Here is a 20737-nt window from a genome sequence, read left to right on the forward strand (position 1 = left end):
CCTTGGTCCCTCTCTCTCCCTCTCTCTCTTTCTCTCTCTCTCTCTCTCTCTCTCTCTCTCTCTCTCTCTCTCTCTCTCTCTCTCTCTCTCTCTCTCTCTCTCTACTGTTGGTTCTCTGAGGCGTGTTGTATTCTAAACACATGTCTATTTGGACTGGGAGGGGGGGAGACGGGGGGGGGGGAGGGAGGCAGGGGGAGGGAAGGAGGAGTTGAATGCGTCGCAGTGCTTAGCCATGCTTCATTAGTCTGTGGGCAAAACTGCACTGTGGCCTGCTCAACCAGGAATGTCCTGTGGCTTTGTGCGTGTGTGTGTGTGTGTGTGTGTGTGTGTGTTTGTGTGTGTGGGGGGGTGGGGGGTGGGGCACTGAGGTAGGAGTCAACCTGAGGTAGAGCAGAGGACTGAACAGAGGAGAGACCAGAGGGGGAGACTAGGGAGAGAGAAGACAAATGGAGAAGAGGAGAGAGAGAGGGATATACCAGGAGGAGGAGAGCAGAGAGGGAGAGACGAGGAAGGAGGGAGGGAAGATAGAGGGAGATAACAGGAGGGAGGAGATGAGGAGAGGAGAAAAAAAATCCCCGGGTCCAGCCCCAGAAGATGGGGGAACGGGAGCCGATATGGGCGTCCCAGCTGCTGCCCCTCCTCATCGGGGAAGCCCAGCTCGCGGCGCACGGGCTCCCGGCGGCCGCCCAAGCCGACTACACCATCGTGGCCAAGGCGATCCGGGACCGGCTGGGGCTCAGCCCAGAGGAACATCGCCACCGGTTCCGCGCCTTGGCCTTCCCGGAGGGCGGCCGCCCCTCTCTGTACGCCCAGCAGCTGCGGGACCAGGCCCAGCGGTGGCAGAACCCGGAGGTGAGGTCGGGGGCGGAGGTGGTGGAGGCGCTGGTGCTGAAGCGCTTTATCGAGGGCCTGCCGGCGCGCACCTCCGCCTGGGTCTCGTATCATCGACCCAGCGACCTTGCCTCCGCGGTGATCCTCGCCGACAACCATCTGCCCCGACCACTGGCTCCAGCCCCGGGCCCAGCCCCGGTCCCTGGGGTGGAGCCGTGGCGGGAGCCACCAACGCCTGCCCCGAGGATGGGGTGGGCCACCGGGGGGAGGGATGCACACAGGGGGCCAACCTCCACCCCACAGACGGCCCCACGAACGGTAGAGGAGGGATGCTGGCGATGCGGACGGCCTGGCCACCTCCGTCGGGACTGCCCCGTGATGCCACACCACCACCCCGTCTGAGGTGGTGGTGTGCAACACCGGTGCCCCCCAGGGAACTGTTCTGTCACCCTTTCTCTTCACCCTCTATACCTCCGACTTCCAGTTTAGCTCCGACCAGTGCCACCTGCAGAAGTTTTCGGATGACTCCTCTATCGTCGGTTACATCACAGACGACAGGGATGAGGAGTACAGGGCCCTGGTGGAGAGCTTTGTGCAGTGGTGCGACACCAACTACCTTTTGCTTAACACCAGCAAAACAAAGGAGTTGGTGGTGGATTTTAGGAGGAAGAGAAGGACCCCAGCCCCCATCACCATCAAGGGGGTGGAAGTCGAGAGGGTGGACTCCTACAGGTACCTGGGAGTACAAATTAATAACAAACTGGACTGGACTGACAACACAGAGGCTCTTCTCAGGAAAGGGCAGAGCAGACTGTTTTTCCTGAGAAGGCTGAGGTCTTTCGGTGTCTGCAACAAGCTGCTGCAAATGTTTTATCAGTCGGTGGTTGCCAGCGTTCTGTTCTTCGCCGTGGCCTGCTGGGGTGGAAACATCTGTGCCAGGGATGCTGCGAAGCTAAACAAACTGGTGAAGAAGGCCAGCTCTGTGGTGGGGACCGGGCTGGACAGCCTAGAGGTGGTGGCAGAACAGAGGATGGGGAAAAAACTGGCGGCCATGCTGGTCAATCCCTCCCACCCGATGTACTGCGAGCTGGCGGGGATGAGGAGCAAGTTCAGCCACAGATTTGTTCTCCCCCGCCAAAGTACAAAAAGATTTGGACAGTCCTTTGTTCCAGCTGCACTCCGACTCTACAACCAGGCCCTGCAGGGTGGGGGAGACCTGGAGCTGGAACTTTTGGAACTTTTTACGTATTGAGCCTGCACTGTTTTATGTATTTTATTGAATGTTTTCTGTTTTCTGTATTGAATGTTTTCTGCCCTAACTGAGCTGTTTGACAACAAAATTTCCCCATTGGGGACAATAAAGGTTTTTCAATTCAATTCAATTCAATTCAGGTAGTCCGCGTCGTCGGCGGTCCGACCCCTCCCCTGTGTCCAGGACAGGCATTTTGCATCCCTGTAAGGGTACAGCGCGTGACGCACCAGGCGCTGTTGGATTCTGGTTGCCTACAGACCATGATCCACCAGCGCCTGGTTCGACCCGGGGCATTGTTAGAGGCATCGCGGGTTTTGGTGGAGTGTGTGCATGGGGATATTCACAAGTATCCGGTAGTCACCATCGAGTGGGTCCAGCACCCGCGGATCCGCCGCCTGCGTTCCCTCCAGTGGCCGACTTCCCCCTCGAGCAGTCTCGCAACGTCACTCTACGCTCAGCCTATGACCAGGTGATTAGTATTGATGGTGTGCTGGTACGGCCAGACGCTGTGCGCGCCCACCCGTATTTTGTAGTGATTAGGGACAGACTGTATAGAGTGAGTCGTGACACTCGCAGGGACGAGGAAGTGACCCAGGTGTTGGTACCTAGGAGCCGCCGGGAAGCTATATTCCTGGCGGCGCATCATAACCCTATGGCAGGCCACTCAACCGGATAATGGCTCGATTCTATTGGCCGGGGATTCGGGCAGAGGTGCGGCGGTGGTGCGCATCCTGCCGCGAGTGTCAATTAGTCAATCCCCCGCCGGTGCCCAGGGTGCCGTTGCGCCCCCTCCCCCTGGTGGAGGCACCATTCGATCGTATTGGGATGGATATAATCTCACAGTGCTATCGGTTCGTGTTAGTCCTCATAGACTACGCGACTCGATACCCAGAGGCAATACCGCTTCGTACTATCTCTGCAAAGAGTGTAGCACAGGCGTTATTCCAGGTCATCTCCCGGGTGGGGATCCCGAAAGAGATCCTCACCGACCAAGGCACTAACTTTATGTCACGAACACTTAGGGAACTCTACGGGTTGTTAGACATTAAGGCGGTCCGAACGAGCGTGTATCACCCGGCCACTGATGGGCTGTGTGAGCGGTTCAATCGGACGCTTAAGTCAATGATCCGTAAGTTCATACACGAAAATAGTCGTAATTGGCATAAGTGGTTAGACCCTCTGTTGTTCGCAGTGCGGGAAGTACCCCAGGCTTCCACAGGGTTTTCCCCCTTTGAGCTCCTGTACGGGCGCAAGCCACGGGGCGTCCTAGACCTGATTAAAGAAAGCTATGAGAAAGGGTCTAGTGACAGTAAAAATGAAATACAATACATCCTGGACCTACAAGCAAAGCTCCACTCACTGGGGGTTATGTCACGGGAGGATTTGCTCGAGGCCCAGGAGCGTCAAAAACGGCTGTACGACAGAGGGACTAGCCTACGCAATTTCGCACCGGGAGACAAAGTCCTCGTACTACTGCCCACGTCTAGCTCTAAATTACTCGCCAAGTGGCAAGGGCCATTCGCGGTCACACGGCGAATTGGGGATGTAGACTACGAGGTAGTGCGGTTGGATAGAGGAGACCAGCACACAAATATACCACATTAATCTCCTAAAGAAATGGAAGCGGGCGGACGTTGACAAATTGCAACATAGTTTCGCGGATGTGTTCTCCCCTATACCCGGTCGTACTCGCCTCATAGAGCATCATATAGTTACGCAACCGGGTGTTACGGTACGTACACGGCCATACAGGCTGCCGGCTCACAAACGAGATGTGGTGAGCCGGGAATTAGACTCTATGCTAAAACTGGGCGTGGTCGAGGAGTCGCACAGCGACTGGTGCAGCCCTGGTGCTGGTGGCAAAGCGCGATGGGTCTGTACGTTTCTGTGTTGACTATAGACGGGTGAATGCTGTGTCAAAGTTCGATGCCTACCCAATGCCCCGGAACGACGAGCTCCTGGACCGGCTTGGCACGGCTCTAAGTATTACACAACATTGGATTGCACAAAGGGATACTGGCAGATACCATTATCGGCGGTATCCCGGGGGAAAAATGCATTCTCTACCCCGCGGGGTTTATTCCAGTTCACCGAGCTTCCGTTCGGGTTGTTTGGGGCCCTGGCCACGTTTCAGCGGCTGATGGACCGTATTCTGCGGCCGCACTCTGCGTATGCTGCGGCGGACACCTGGCCGCAGCATATGCAGAGGGTGGCTGCAGTACTACAGTCGCTGAGGCAGGCGGGGCTGACGGCGAACCCGGCGAAGTGCGTGATCGGGCGGGGGGAGATCCGGTATCTGGGGTACATCCTGGGCGGTGGGGAGGTGCGGCCGCAGGTGGATAAACCCAAACAAACCAGCTCTACCAAGCATTTTCCTCTCTAACGTCAGATCCCTGACGAACAAGATGGATGAACTGAGACTACAGGTGGCCAAAAACAGCATCGTAGGGGATAGCTGTGTGATTATTCTGACCGAAACCTGGCTAAATGACAACATTGTGGACGCTACCGTTAGCTTAGAGGGCCGAACGCTACATCGCGCCGACCGAACGGAGCGTAGCGGGAAGTCAAGAGGAGGTGGGATCATAATATCGACGAAGGATAGCTGGTGCTTAAACACGAAAACTGTAAGTAGCCACTGCTCCCCAGACCTAGAATACTTGACTGTTAAATGCCGACCCACATACCTGCCTAGGGAGTTTAACGCGGTGCTAATTACATGTGTGTATATAGCGCCTAGCTCAGACAGCAAAGTAGCATTGGCGCGACTATATGACGTCATTAGTAGCCAACAAAGTACTGATCCACAGGCTATTCACATCATAGCGGGGGACTTTAATCATGTCGACCTGAAGGCAGTACTACCCAAGTTCTACCAGCATGTAAAATGTGCAACGAGAGGAGAAAAAACACTGGATAAGGTATACACCAACATCAAACGTGCTTACAAGGCTAGTCCGCTAGCTCATCTAGGCATGTCTGACCATGTGTCAATCCTCCTGATTCCTGCATACACTACAATGGGGAAAAGTGCTCCCACCACCACTAAGACTGTCAGAACCTGGCCAGAAGGGTCCGCTCCACTGCAGATCTGCCTAAATGACACCCTATGGCAGGAATATGAGCATGAGGACCTGGAACAGTACACGTCGTCGGTTCTGAACCACATAGTGAACTGCACCAACTCAGTCACCGTGGACAAACGGGTCCGGGTCTACCCCAACACGAAGCCATGGATGACTGGGAAGGTCCAAAAACTGATAAATGAGAGGGACAACGCCTTCTTCGCAGGGAAGCGCACACCGCTGTACAGCTCCACCAGGGCCAACCTAAAGCGCGGCATCAAAGCGGCCAAGGCAGAGCACAGAGAGAAGATTGAGGAATGCCTCCTGAGCAACGACTCCAGGCGGATGTGGCAGGGGGTTCAGCAGATGACAAACTTCAGAGCCAACAGGCTCACAGCCGCAGAGGACGACCCCCTGCTGGCGGGAAAGCTGAACACCTTCTACGCCCGGTTCGACGAGGGGCGAACGGAGGTAACCACAACACAAACACCACTCTCTCCAGCTCTCAGCAGCCTCACCCTCACAGAGCATGAGGTGAGACGCGTACTGAAGGCGGTGGACCCCAGGAAAGCCTCGGGGCCGGATGGCGTCCTGGGACGGGTGCTGAGAGACTGCGCCGACCAGCTGGCCGGGGTTTTCACCAACATCTTTAACCAGTCCCTGTCCCAGGCCACCGTCCCACCCTGCCTGAAAACCTCAACTATCATCCCAGTCCCGAAGAAAAGCACGGTGAGCTGCCTAAACGACTACCGCCCGGTGGCACTCACACCAATCATCATGAAGTGCTTCGAGAAACTAGTCCAGGCCCACATACTCACACGCCTCCCGCCCAACCTGGATCCATACCAGTTCGCCTACAGAGCCCACAGGTCCACAGAGGACGCCATAGCGACGACTCTCCACGCCACTCTATCCCACCTGGAGAGGGGAAACAGCTACGCGAGACTGCTCTTCGTGGACTTCAGCTCCGCCTTCAACACCATCCTTCCAGACAGGCTAGTGACCAAACTACTAGACCTGGGTCTATCACACTCTATATGTGCGTGGATCAAGGACTTCCTGACCGACCGCCCCCAGAGGGTGCGGGTGGGCCCCCACACCTCCACAGCCCTCAGCCTCAGCACTGGGTCACCCCAGGGCTGCGTGCTAAGCCCCATCCTCTACAACCTCTACACCCACGACTTCACCCCCGTCCACCCCAGCAACTACATCGTAAAGTTTGCAGACGACACCACCGTGGTGGGATGTATCTCGGGGGGGGACGAGGCGGCGTACAGGGATGAGGTAGAGCAACTGAGCAAGCTGTGCAAGGTTAACAACCTGCTGCTAAACAAGTCAAAGACCCAGGAATTCATCGTAGACTTCAGGAGGAAAAAGTCCGAGATCCAGCCCCTGGTCATCGACGGAGAGAGCGTGGAGAGAGTCTCAACCCTCCGATTCCTGGGACACAACATGCGGGATGACCTGGCCTGGAAGGACAACACTAAAGGCACCATCAAGAGGGCACAACAGCGGCTATACACCCTGAGATGCCTCAGGAAACAACACAACAAGCAGGAGATACTGGTGGCCTTCTACCACGGCGCAGTGGAGAGCATCCTCACCTTCGGCATCTCCAACTGGTTCCACAGCTGCACAACAGCGGAGAGAAACGAGCTACAGAGAGTCGTGAGAACAGCCCCTCCCCTCTCTGGAGGAGCTGTACAACACACGCTGTCTCAGGAGGGCCTCCAAGATCTCCAAGGACCCGACCCACCCTGGGCACGTACACTTTGTCAAGCTGCCCTCGAACAGGAGGTACAGGACCCCGGCCGCTAAGACAAACAGACTGAAGGACTGCTTCTACCACAGGGCCGTCAAGGCCCTGAACACAGAAAAGGCCTAAGTTCTGGGCCCAGGACAGTCCGGACGGATTGTATGGCAGCTAGTGCTGAGGCACAAACATGTACATTTTCAAGCCTGCAAACTGTGACACTTTAAAATAATGTGAAAAAATACTCTTTGTGCAATATGACAACCCTAGTTGACTATCTGTGCAGTATAGTACAGTGGATTGTGTACATAGCCTTTATTGATGTAAACCAGCTCCTTACCTTCTTGTGATTTTATGCATCTATGCTTTTTCTAAAATGTGTTTTCTTTTTCCTTTCCTAACACCAGGGGAGCCACCCCTCCTAAATTTCGTTGTTTGGTACCTGTACTGTAGCAATGACAAATAAAGTCCATTCCATTCCATTCCATAAAACCACTGCGATCGCCGCTGCCCCGCGGCCCAGGACCCGGAAGGACGTGAGGCGGTTCCTGGGACTGGCCAACTACTACCGGCAGTTTTTGCCGGGGTTTTCGGAGCTGGCCAGCCCCCTTACCGACCTCACCCGGAAGGGGGCCCCAGATCCGGTCCAATGGAGTGAGCTGTGCCAAGTAGCGTTCGATGGGATTAAGTCTGTCTGTCTCTGCAGACAGACGCGTCGGATAGAGGGCTGGGGGCGGTGCTGACCCAGCAGGTGGAGGGAGCCGACCGTCCGGTGCTGTACCTGAGCCGGAAGCTGTCGGAGCGCGAGGGAAGGTACAGCACGGTGGAGAAGGAGTGTCTGGCCATTCGGTGGGCGGTCGGCGCCCCAGATGGTAGATGCAGAGACACCAGGAGGGGGGAGAGGGGGGAGACACCAGGAGGGGGGAGAGGGGAGAGACACCAGGAGGGGGGAGAGGAGAGTGAGACACCAGGAGGGGGGAGAGGAGAGGGAGACACCAGGAGGGGGGAGAGGAGAGGGAGACACCAGGAGGGGGGGAGAGGAGAGGGAGACCAGCCCTAATAAGGCCTGGCAGTCAGGGACCGGTTGGCTAACCCAGAGAAGAGCCTGAGACAGGCTGGGGCATGGAGGGGGAGGGAGGGAGGGCCTCTGCTGATCTGTGTGTGTGTGTGCGTGTGTGTGTGTGTGTGTGTGTGTGTGTGTGTGTCTGTCTGTGTGTGTGTCTGTCTGTGTCTGTGTGTGTGTGTCTGTGTCTGTGTGCGTGTGTGCGTGTGTGTGTGTGTGTCTGTGTCTGTGTGTGTGTGTGTGTGTGTGTGTTTCCCACCACCCCCATCACCATCATTAGCCCTGTAGAACTTGCCTAGCAGAACAAATGAGTCCACCTGCACTGCTCTGCACCCCCCCGCGCCCCCCACCCCCCAACACCCCTGCAGAGTTAAACCTATTAATGAGTGTGTCTCATCAGCCATGTACAGATACTAACCTGCGCTTTACACGGCTGGAATATCTTCCGTATAACATTGGCCTATCTGCTTCCAAGCATTACAGAGGCTATGGCCTATAACACACAACACTCGAGTTTAAACGACCGACAAAACAGCCGTCATTATTAAGCGTTTTAGTCCAAAAGTGGACTGAATTGGAACTGAGTTGACCCGTTGACCCTAAACCTAGAGGCCCTTCTGCATGGCCCTGTGTGCCCTGAGAGCCCCATCCCGCCACCCCAGCTCCACAACAAACCCTCAATATTCCATTAAAACAATTACGGCCTCTCAGACGTGACGCCCCGCCCGGTGACAGAGCTGCTGGCTGCACCTCAGCAGCAGGAGAGCAGGACCACGGTTGGCCTGTTTACACCCAGGCTGCTCCTCCCACGCGCCTCTGACCTGGAACCTGTCAGCTTGGGTTAGCAGACCAGGACCAGGATGGGATGGACTGGGATGGGATGGACTGGGATGGGATGAGATGGACTGGGCTGGGATGGGATGAGATGGATTGGACCAGACTGGGACTAAGGCTGGGATGGGCTGGGATGAGATGGGATGAGATGGGATGAGATGGGATGGGATGGGATGGGATGGGATGGGATGGGATGGGATGAGATGAGATGAGATGGGATGGGATGGGATGGGATGGGGTGGGATGGGATGGGATGAGATGGGGTGGGATGGGATGGGATGAGATGGGATGAGATGGGGTGGGATGGGATGGGATGAGATGGGATGAGATGGGGTGGGATGGGATGGGATGAGATGGGGTGGGATGAGATGGGGTGGGATGGGATGGGATGAGATGGGATGAGATGGGGTGGGATGGGATGAGATGGGATGAGATGGGATGGGATGAGATGGGATGAGATGGGGTGGGATGGGATGGGATGGGATGGGATGAGATGGGATGAGATGGGGTGGGATGGGATGAGATGGGATGAGATGGGATGGGATGAGATGGGATGAGATGGGATGAGATGGGATGGACTGGACTGGAATCAACTCAGTCTGGACTGGAATAGAATTAGGCTGAACTGTGTCTGGACTGGACTTGGCCTGTACTGAGTCAGGAGCAGTGCTTGTGGGTGGGGGGAGGGGGGGCATACAATGTGTTCTGTTGTTGACGGTGACCTGAAGCCCCTCACCCAGGGTGAGACCGAAGCCCCGGGGGTGGGGGGGGGGGGGGGGGTCCAGTAATCTTCAAACAGATTGATCAATAGTGCCGAGAGATTCAAGTGAGCGAGGCGTGAGGATGAGGAGAGGTGGTGAATCCAGCGTGATAAAGGCTAAGACCCCTGGGCCGGCGGAGGAGGAGGGAGACATGGCTAATCCTATTAGAAACATGGCTGCTTCAAGACACGCTCCAAGAGACGCATAACTCGGACCCATGACCGGGATGATTCCAGCACTACAGCCGTGAAGACTCGGCGTTCCAGGTATGATCCAGAACAGCCAGGGTCAGGGTCATGTATAAAAACAAGGTTTACATGCGTCCATCTCTCTTATCTGGCAGCCTATCTATCTTCTCTGGATTTTTTTCGACCGTGTTGAAATGGAATCTCAATATTCCATTCCGGCATTGACATTCTAGAATGTGACCTGGCGTGTTAATGAGATTCTAGAATGTGACCTGGCTTGTTAATGAGATTCTACAATGTGACCTCTCTGTGTACTCTCGTATGTGGAATCTCCCTCGCCTGTGCCCTGACCCCATTTGCTACCAAACAGTTGACAGAGGGAAAGTATTGGTGGGTTGTGGGCATTGTGTTGTCGGCCTACAGTCTGTAAGCTGCGCTTGTTTCCAGAGTTGTCGATAAGAACGTCTTAAACGCCTTATTCCAGAGCCAGACAGATAATCCCTGGAAATGCTTGGCAACGAGAGGAGCCCTACTGGAGCGAACTTAACCTGCCCTCTGCCCCCCGCCCCTAAGCACCCCCTGGCCTCCTCATACCCCCCCTCATACCCCCCCCTTCCACCTTCCACCCCCCACACTGCTGTAGAGGGGGGAGGAGGGGGGAGAAGGAGGGGTTGAAGACAAGACGAATGTGAACAGTGAATTATGTATTGCTATGTTGGCACTGTATTTATAGAGCATTTAAAGAGTGTGCGAAGAAGAGAGAGAGAGAGTGAGAGGAGAGAGTGAGAGGAGAGAGTGAGAGGAGAGAGAGAGTGAGAGAAGAGAGTGAAAGGAGAGAGAAAGTGAGAGAAGAGAATGAGAGAAGAGAGTGAGAAGAGAGAGAGAGAGAGAGAGAGAGAGAAGAGAGTGAAAGGAGAGAGACAGTGAGAGAAGAGAGTGAGAGGAGAGAGGGAGAGGGAGAGAAGAGAGTGAGAGGAGAGAGAGAGAGAGAGAGTGAGAGAGAGATAGCAGAGACATTTTCCCTGAGGTTGGTTGGTTTATTGGTACATTTAGTTTTGCCCTGGTCATTAAACACAATAGCTGGCCGTTCTGGCGCCAAAACCAGCACCTTGACAGGGGTGGGCGCTATCAGAGAAATTGGGGGTGGGTGACGAGGGGTGGTGGGGGGGGGGGGGGGCCGGGGGGAGCAAGACGCACCCCTGCCCATAGCCACCGCCGGCCACGCCACACATTTGGGTCATGTATAAAAAAAAACTGCCCCCACCACCCCTCCCGCGCCCCCCCGCACTGGCCTTGATAGCTGGGCCTACAGAGTGTTATGAAACAAACAACAGCATCTGCTTGATCACTAACTTCCTGATCCCGATTTGTCTCCAATAGAGACACCGATGACCCCATTGTGAACATCTAATTAACACCCATGACGGTGATGCGGCCAGTGCGATCAAGCTGCTCGATTGGCCATGTCTGACCGGGAGGGGAAATGGAAAACGGTCCCCTGGTCTGACATGTCTCTCTCTCTGACGGACCATCCCATGTGAAATTCAGAGAAATGTTGTTTCCTTTTCCCACCTTTTCCCTTTTATTCCTGTTGTTTATGGCAAGGGTTCTCTCTCTCTCTCGGTCCCTCCATCCCCGTCTGGTTCTGATGTGTCCAACTGGACCCAGAGGGATTTTGTTGCTGCTGGAGAGAGACGGTGAGAAACAAGGATTAAAAAACCCTGAAGTTGTTCAAACACTGAACAGCATGTGGATGTTGGACTCGTTCAACACTTGAAATGCTTGATTGATTGTACTGGTCTGTACAGTATGTACTCTGTCTCTCTCTCTCTCTCTCTCTCTCTCTCTCTGTCTCTCTCTCTCTCTCTCTCTCTCTCTCTCTCTCTGTCTCTCTCTCTCTCTCTCTCCCATTCCACTGTTAGACATTTTCAAAGCAGCAAAAAGCATGTACTGAAACACGAACGATACACAGGCCTGCATTTGAAAAAAAAAAAGAAGAAGTGTGTTTTCAGTGTGGCGTATGAGACAGAACACATTGTAAAAGTATGGTCATATTGTCAAGGCGAGAGCCTCATTGTGAAAACACACACAATAGCTGAGACACATTTCGCTGTTGCCAATGGTTACTCTACCTCCAGTGTTGGTACAAACAGTACAGAGTTACATTCGGTTTGTCTTCCTCTTCGTCAGTTCCCTGGCAACATATTCCTGGTGATTTCCAGCTGTCACTCTGGTACTCTCACTAGACCACAAAACAAACAAACACCCACGCTCTCGCAGCGACTACATGATAATTACACATTATATGTCATTAAAAAGATATACATATATCAATTAGAATGCACTTCATTTGATATGTAGTGTATGATAACAGATAAGCTATTATGTCTCGACAACAACATCACTGTTTTAAACTGTTTTAATCTGGAGAGGTGGAATATGAAAATGATACAAAACAATTAAATATGTTTGCTTTTAATCTGTCTTCAAAGATACTGTTGTGAGGTTGATACATTGACAATAGGGTTCAACAGCTGTAGCTCACATATCTTAGTAAAACACAAGCTGGGCATATAAATGTGATATATCATGTGTAGTAGTAGTTGTGAGTTCAGCTGTGGTTATCAGCTTTAGCATTAGCATCTGACTCATTTCTGACTAATTTCCCCACAATTAGCTTGTTCGATGAACTAGTTTTCATCAATAAATATTTCTAACACAAATAGCTTGCTGGGCTTATTATTATTATTGGGTTTAATTAATGGGAAATTAAACTGTGTTTCATGCTGATATATCTTCTTAACACCAAAGAGAAATAACAAGCTTGTTACTAATTAAACAAACAAAACCATGGAAGTGAAGACTAATTGCATGTAGCTTGCTCCTCTCTATAAAAATGTACGTATCTTAAAAAACAAAACAGAAATCAACATAACTCTGCCTCCCAGAAGCAGCTAGCGCCTCAGGCATTATTAACGTTTTATTGAAATAAATAGAGTTGGGGGCTAAACATTGGTCACAAGATGGCCCTGTCTGCTGTGTGTGTGATTGTGATGTGTGTGGCGGGGGCAGGATATGTCGATTTGGAGTCTTCTTAAAGCTTTGTCAGCTAGGATTGGCTAGGCTCAACTGCAGACCATGCACTGATCGTCTTGTTGATTTCAATTAAGGGGCCTGGTGTTCATGTTGGGGGCAGTTGGGGAGGGGTGGGGTGTGTGTGTGTGTGTGTGTGTGTGTGTGTGTGTGTGTGTGGTGGGGGGTCATTATCTGGGGGGGGGGGCTTAGGATGTTTGGTGAAGCAGGAGGCGACAACCTGCACTAGCCTAGCACAGCACAGGTCACAAGGTCATGGTTGCTGTGTTTAAAGAGTGTCTACTAACATACACACACACACACACACACACACACACACACACACACACACACACACACACAGCTCCAAACAGCAATGATTAATACCATACTCAACCAACCAACTGGCAGTGGTGGAAAAACCTATTATTCGTATTATTCATAGTGTGTGGTGTGTGTGTGTGTGTGTGTGTGTGTGTGTGTGTGTGTGTGCGTGTGCGTGCGTGTGTGTATGCATATGTGTGTGTGTGTGTGTGTGTGTGTGTGTGTGCGCGCATGTGTGTGTGTGTGTGTGTGTGTGTGCGTGTGTGAGTGTGTGTGTGTGTGTGTGTGTATGCATCAGTACGTGTGTGTGTGTGTGTGTGTGTGTGTATGATGTTGAAGAGGTTCATCACCCCCCTGACTCAGTAGTAAACTACTAATCCAAATCTCTCCCCCATGGCGGATCCCCCTCTCTCAGCCTCCCCCCCCCCCCTCCCCCAGACCCCCGGTCCCCCCTCCACCCCCCGCTGCAGAGAAGTGTGTTACAAAGCAAGCGCCTAATCCTGGGGATATATCTCAAATATTTTTAAGATATTTAAGAATGATTTACCAACACTGGGTTGAGGGTTCAGTTACCCCGACAGCCAACCTAGCATCAACAGTGTGTGGGGGGCGGGGGGGATCTTCTCCAGACATCCCCTCAGCAGCTGTCTTCTCTGGGTCTTATCTCCTCCAGGACGCCTAGCTGGACATATGGTGGCTGTCACAAGCACAGAGACGTCACCTACTGTAAGGCCCCATAGCAATCGGCTTTAGCTCATCACACAGACCTAGCACTGACGCTACTGTATATCAGAGACAATGAGATACACCCTGTACTGTATGTCCTACTTCAGAGACATGAAGCTACTGTACACATAGTCCAGCAGAGAGGAGGTTACCAATTCAGCTTCGTACGAAGTGACAAAGATATCCTGAGGTTGGTTCATGATGAATTAAACCAGAGGGAGACCAGGTTTGATATATAGTTGAACGTTCAGTTAGTCAGAGTGTCTACTGTCTATGTGACGGTAAACGCTTCTCTTTCTCTCCCAGAGGTGTCGACACTATGGCACGCTCTCGCCCCACGCCAGAACCCCCCCCCCCCCCCTCTTCCGTTTCACTATGAATGCTGTTAAATTAATCATATTTCGACTATTTGACACCTTAAACATTTTGACAATGATAAATTATAATCTCTGAATATTAATTGCGGCCCTTAAAAAGTGTTTCACTCCTTTGTCTTGGGGGAATGTGCAGGTGTTAACATACGGAGCTAATTGACTAGTTGAACCAATTAAGCCCGAGCCTTGGCATACATGTAGAGTATTACTCTAATATCTGTGCTGTACCTGCAGTGCTGATAATGGGATCATCACGTGTGGGCGCCAATTATCTGTGTGTCAACTCTGTGTTGTATTTTTTTACTGTATTTGTTTATGATAGCTCTAGCTGTCTGAGCAAGAGAGGCGGAGGAGGTTGTCTTCAGAGAAGAACGTTTTACCTCAGGCTATGTCTAAATATTTCTCTAACAACGTCAAGTGTTCTCTATTTGTGTTGGAATGGTATTAAAGTAATGTTGAGAATGTTATAAGAATCATTTTGTGAGAGAAACTGCTCTTTTTGACGTGTCTCAATCAGGCAGTCTGTCAGTCAGTCAGTCTGTCTGTCTGCCTGTCTGCCTGTCTGTCTCTCTGCCTGTCTGTCTGTTTCAGAGAGAAACTGCTCTTTTTGATGTGTCTCAATCAGTCAGTCCATCAGTCAGTCTGTCTGTCTGTCTGCCTGCCTGTCTGTCTGTCTGTCTGTCTTTCTGTATGTCTGTCTATCTCTCTCTCTCTCTCTCTCTCTCTCTCTCTCTGTCTGTCTGTCTGTCTGTCTGTCTGTCTGTCTATCAGTCCGTGATGTTCCATGACCGTGTCATCATCCCCAGCCGAAGCAATCACCTCCCAGCCCCTCCCCCTTTGTCACTCAAGAGCGGTTGCTATGAAACAATCTTGCATAATTCATTTACACCCACCGCATGCAAATATGGGGACAATTAACCCCTTTTGTTTGCATAATAAATGTGGGTATTTAATGTGAGCTCATCTGTACGCACGCTGCTAGCAGGAACAACACGTAGCAGAGCCATTGTGAGAGGAGCAACGCTCCACCCCCTGCAATCATCCCCCCAATACCTGATTTTTACAGCAGCAACCGAAGGGAGAAGAGGGAACTGTAAATTACCCATACCACGACTCCCTACTGTAATTACTACTCTGCTGCACCAAGAGGCCCATTGATGTGCAGATGAAGACGGACGATGTGTGTGTCGGCTGAAAGAACCCGTGTTTTGGTTCTGCTCTGTCAAAAGAACAGCTGGGTTGCCATTTTCTCTCAAATTAGATTTTTGGGCAGAAGCATGGCGCTGTCAAATTCAAATGCGCGCTCGCTCCAGTTTTTTCTCCCCGTTAATTTATTACAAAGAGTCAAAGTCAGGAGGGCAGAGTGACAAGTCAGCCTGGAGGAGGAGGGAGAAGCCATCCTCTCTTTATCAGACAGTTCAAAGGTTGAAAGGTAAAATGTGCCTTCCCAGCATTCCCTGCTACACACACACCAGCTGCCGAGGCTCGCAGGAGTTAAAAGTGAACATGACAAAATAAATAATAACTATACTGTATACTATACTAGTGTAAATGAGGACTTAAAAGTCAAACCTCATATCGATATCAATCTTATAGCCATGCTTACCCCCACCTGAGGAACAATCAGATTACCATTGAAAACACTACTAACCCACCAATAACCCACCAATAACCCACCCATAACCCACCCATAACCCACCAATAACCTCTCATTACATCTGTTCTAGTTTCCGTCCCTGCCATGAAACATCTCTCCCACTTTTCAAAAGTAGGAGACGATCAAGCCAAACTGCAAACAGACGAAATGTTGAGGAAGTGAGAGTAGTGTGTGTGTGAGTGTGTGTGTGTGTGTGTGTGTGTGTGTGTGTGTGTGTGTGTGTGAGTGTGTTCTAGTGTTCAGGGGAGTTAAAGAGAGTGGTATTACCTCTCTGTCTCCAGTGCTCCTGGTCCCTCCGCCTGCAGCGCTGTTTGTTGTCACATGGCCGTGCGTTCCTCCTCTGTATGGAAACAGTGGTTAGTGATACCCCCGGCCATGTGGACACACACACTCAGGCTCCTCCCACCCTGGAACCTCTGTGCCCTGAGGATGAGGAGAGAGCACACACACACACACACACACACACACACACAAAGCCCCATCAGGCCACCCTAGTCCAAACCATGCTTGTCCCTTGACATCCAATCACAACACAGTCTCGTTGTCTCTCGTCCACATCATGTCATTGGCCAGAATAATCCCTCTCATTTCTATAAGGGGGGGGGGGCTGACCTGAGCCTAACTTTGTGGTCTCATCCAGAGACTTTTAGTAACTTGCTCACATGTTCATACATCTGTGAGGAGTGTTTCCCCCCCAGCCGCTGCCGGCGCCATCCCATCCACTTCCCCTCATCTTCAGCCATAATTTCAGTATGCAGCGGTAAGAAAGAAAGAGATGGTTTCAACCAAGCAGCTAGCCCTGGAGCGCTATGTACCTTCACAAGGCTCCAGGCCTTTTCACATTTCTGATTAACTACCACATTTTATCACTCTGCAGACAACTCAATTTTCGTTAGAGGGTGAAGGGAGGAGGGTGAGGACACAGGGCTGCGGATATGACACGGGGACCCCACTAGCGTAGAGTGCTGAAGCTGATAATTAGACTTAGCCGCATTCGGGGGTCAGAGAGACAGAATTATTTGGTTTGTGTAGACAGCAATTTCTTCCAGCCACATGAGATGAGATATCACAAGCTGTTACAAATGTGCGCCGCGAAGCCGTCATGGTGGGGTCAGAGTCACGGCTGTATTCCCCACAGCGATGGAGAATATTGAAAGAGGCAACTAACTAGGGACCAGATCATTTAATTTGACTTGTTTCAGAGGAGCGCGTCCCCCCCCCGCCTCAGAAGCCGTCAATCAGAGGCTAGTTCACAGCTCTGACACAGCCTGATAATCATGTCTGAGTCCTCTTCTCCCTCCACACGCAAGAGAGAGAGAGAGAGAGAGAGAGAGAGGGGGGAGGGGGGGGGTTGCTGGTCACATCAGGGTCACTTCACTGCAACTCATCAAAAGTGGGAGAATTTAATGATGAGTTGGATGTCTCCTGTGTACGCACTCCCACTCTGCCAGTGAAAGGTGTTCAATACTGTGTTGGAGTGAGAGAATGTGTGTATGAATAGAAGATCTCAGAGTGGGTGTAATGTAAGCTCTATGGACAGGTTATGGAAGCGGTGATATCTCGTCCTGCACAACCACGACCACTGGATGAATCCTTATTCATATTGTGAATAACATCTTGTATTCATTTCTTGTAGTGGTTTATTAATTTCAATGGACTTCACACACATAATTGCTGCAGGTTGAATGAAACTACTGCACAATGATATTGTTGTTGACACCAAACCATATTCCCTCTGTAAGGGAGGCTGGTAGAGGTAGAATTTGGAGGACGGGCACGTTGTAATGCATGGCATGGCGGAAAGGTATCAAACATATACTTTAATGCATGGAATGGCATGAGGAATATTGGAACGCATGTAACGAATTCCATCGCGTTCTTTACAATGAGCCATATCCTGCTCGTTGTAGAACAATGGTATTTTGCCCTTCTTCCACACATCCCCAGATGTTGTGACCATAGTCGTTGTGCGTATGTACACACAGAGACAACACTGCTCTGTTCTCAAACACACACTGTAAGGCATGAACAAACAGACAACATCCCCCTTGCTCTAGTCTACTTCGACGGTGAGTAGCTGGGTAGAGGTGAGCTAATTGCCTCGAAACTCATTCAGGTGAGAGAACGATCCCGGAACATGCTTCTTTGAGCCGTCATTGAATACCTCGGAAATAAAAGAAAAAACGTGGAGCCACATTCCCGTATACAACACTCCCCTCCTTCTCCTCCTCCTCTTCCTCCTCCTCACTCTATCTGTAGCAGCTTTGTATTCAGCCAAGCCCAGTACAACAGTGTGGTTCTTTCGTAAAGGTGTGTGTTTGGCACAGACAGGAGGCGCGCGGTGAAAAGGCCCCAGGAAGCCACCAGAGGACAGATGTGTAATTATGTTATTTTTACAGCCAAGCGCGGAGCTCAGTGTGTGAGAGGAGGATTAGCATCACACCTGTGTATAATTGGCTAAATTAGCTTGTAGAACACCAGAATCTCTGAATAGCCTTGGACGTTGAAAGGGGGGGGGGGGGTGGGGTTGGAGGAGGGGGAGGAGGAGGAGGGGTGTGAGGTGTAGAAAATCACAGGCGTTGTTTAGACTCCCCCATTGAAGATGTGTCAGGGGAGGACAGGTCTGGGCTGTAATCGTAGAGGTCAGGGCGTAGGGAACACTTGCCTGTCCCCACAGTGGTGTTGACGTACACAAGCTACATCAGGTAGCTCAACAGCTCAGAGTATGTTGGTGTTGGTGGCTGCCTGGGCTTCACTCCCGTGTAGCTATGTCCAAAGACAACTTGGTTGCTTCTTTTGAGATGCACTAATTGTTTCAATTTGAATTATCTCTGCTTTGCCTCATTTTGCCTCAAGGTAAGCTTGGTACACACACACAAACGCACACAGAAACGCGCACACACACACACACACACACACACACACACACACACACAAACACACACACACACAAACACATTATTCAGTACAGTTAAACATGGTTTAATCAGCATCATCAGAAACAGAAACAGAGTCACTATAAAGAACGGGGAACATCAATGGTAGGGATGAGTTTGATGTTCTCTTGGAAAAAAGACTGAACAAAAGGCATTAAGAGAGGAATTTATTGTATGCTACCACCATCTACTGGGAAATTCCTGCAATTGTTAGGTGTTTCAGGTCCCTTCCAATCTTATGTGGCAAGTTTATTTGTATAGCACAGAAAAAGAAGGATAGTAATACAACATTTAAATGCAAGAATAGATGGGTCAATGACGGATAACGTTTTCAGTGCAAAAAGTTACAAAGTTAAATGACATAACACATTTTCCATTAATAATATATTTTATATTTTGCACCCAAAGATGTGTAAATAGGACTAGCATAGATAGTCATCATTCAGTACAACCAAATCAACAGATTTCTGGTTGTACCGAATGATTATTTCTGGTTGTACCGAATTATTTTCTTCAAGTAAACAGTTAAAACAGGCACATGTTTAGCTACCTATGTGAGAACTTGACCTTGAGCTTGAACTTAGCAATATAAGAATTAATATTAAACATATCTTTCTAAAATATTTCACAATTTTCAGTGTGTTTTAGCGGTTGTACCGAATTATGTGATATTTGAGGACATTCATAACAGGGAGCGGAAAAGTGCATTTATCAAACATTTAAGAGAGAGCTGGCTACTTTTCTTCTCACTCAGAGGGTCTGCTGCAGGGGTCTTAATGATGTCATATCCTGTCACATGATGATTATCAGTTGATTAGATCCAAAATGGTGCCTTGAAATTGGTTGCTCCGAATGACATCAGTGAAATACATTTTTCGTGACAAAAGTGATTTGAGGAAAGCAAACATTTCTACATAAAAATCCTTAACCATTTGGCAGTATATTGTTATAAACCCTTGTAAAATCATGCCAGAATGTTTATATAATAGTTGTAATATAATTTTTGATATTTTAATGGCACATTAGCTGGTTGCATTTGTGTTCGGACGGTTGTACTGAATGACTTTTCAACCCTTTAAAGAGCTGAAAGTGCCTGAATTTGTAACCAATCACCATAAACTATTTGTGTATTCAATAAAGGAGAGCAAATAGTGTTAGTTAACTTAAAGTGAATTGTTAATTTTAGAAAATATTACATTCGGACACAAAATGTACACGTCACATCATTGACCCAGATACATATATATATATAGAAAATAAATAGATAAACATTCAACAACATAATAAGACAATGAATAAAAATATATAGATACAAGTGTTATGACTGCAACAACTGGAGGTAGTGTTATTACTGCAACTGTATGTTATGTGCGTCATAGGCGTTTCATATCCATGGACCTTTCATTTGAAAAGTTGATCGTCACTGCGCTGGAGATAGAGTCGCCCTCTCCTTCGGAGATGTTCGGAGACGTTCGGAGATAGAGTCGCCCCCTCCTTCGGAGATGTACGGAGATGTTCGGAGACGTTCGGAGATAGAGTCGCCCCCTCCTTCGGAGATGTTCGGAGACGTTCGGAGATAGAGTCGCCCCCTCCTTCGGAGATGTTCGGAGACGTTCGGAGATAGAGTCGCCCCCTCCTTCGGAGATGTTCGGAGACGTTCGGAGATAGAGTCGCCCCCTCCTTCGGAGATGTTCGGAGACGTTCGGAGACATTTGAAATCCAACCACCCAGGAGGAGGACCGAGGAGGGAAGTTTAAAAAGCGAAACTACTCAAGTAGCGTTAGTGATTGGAATTCGAGTAACTAAATACGGATTGCTAGGGGTTAAATGCACTCTTTGACTATTTTATATTGGTATGTTGCAGTTGTTTACTACTAGCCATTATTACATTAATTTATTTG

General features: G+C 50.4%; 1 protein-coding gene across 1 annotated transcript in view; it reads left to right on the forward strand.

The window, feature by feature from the left end:
* Positions 1-594: 594 nt before the first annotated feature.
* g2e3 (G2/M-phase specific E3 ubiquitin protein ligase) overlaps positions 595-20737 on the forward strand; it is a gene marked incomplete at both ends in the record, with an annotated part of 51110 nt that continues 30967 nt past the window's right edge. Inside the window, 2 exons of the mRNA XM_080523887.1 lie at positions 595-1082; positions 3984-4066. Of these exons, the coding sequence (XP_080380013.1) occupies positions 595-1082; positions 3984-4066 (571 nt within the window). The remainder of the gene's footprint in view (positions 1083-3983; positions 4067-20737) is intronic.

Source organism: Nansenia antarctica (assembly GCF_963989245.1).
Source record: "Nansenia antarctica genome assembly, chromosome: 1".
NCBI lineage: Eukaryota > Metazoa > Chordata > Actinopteri > Argentiniformes > Microstomatidae > Nansenia > Nansenia antarctica.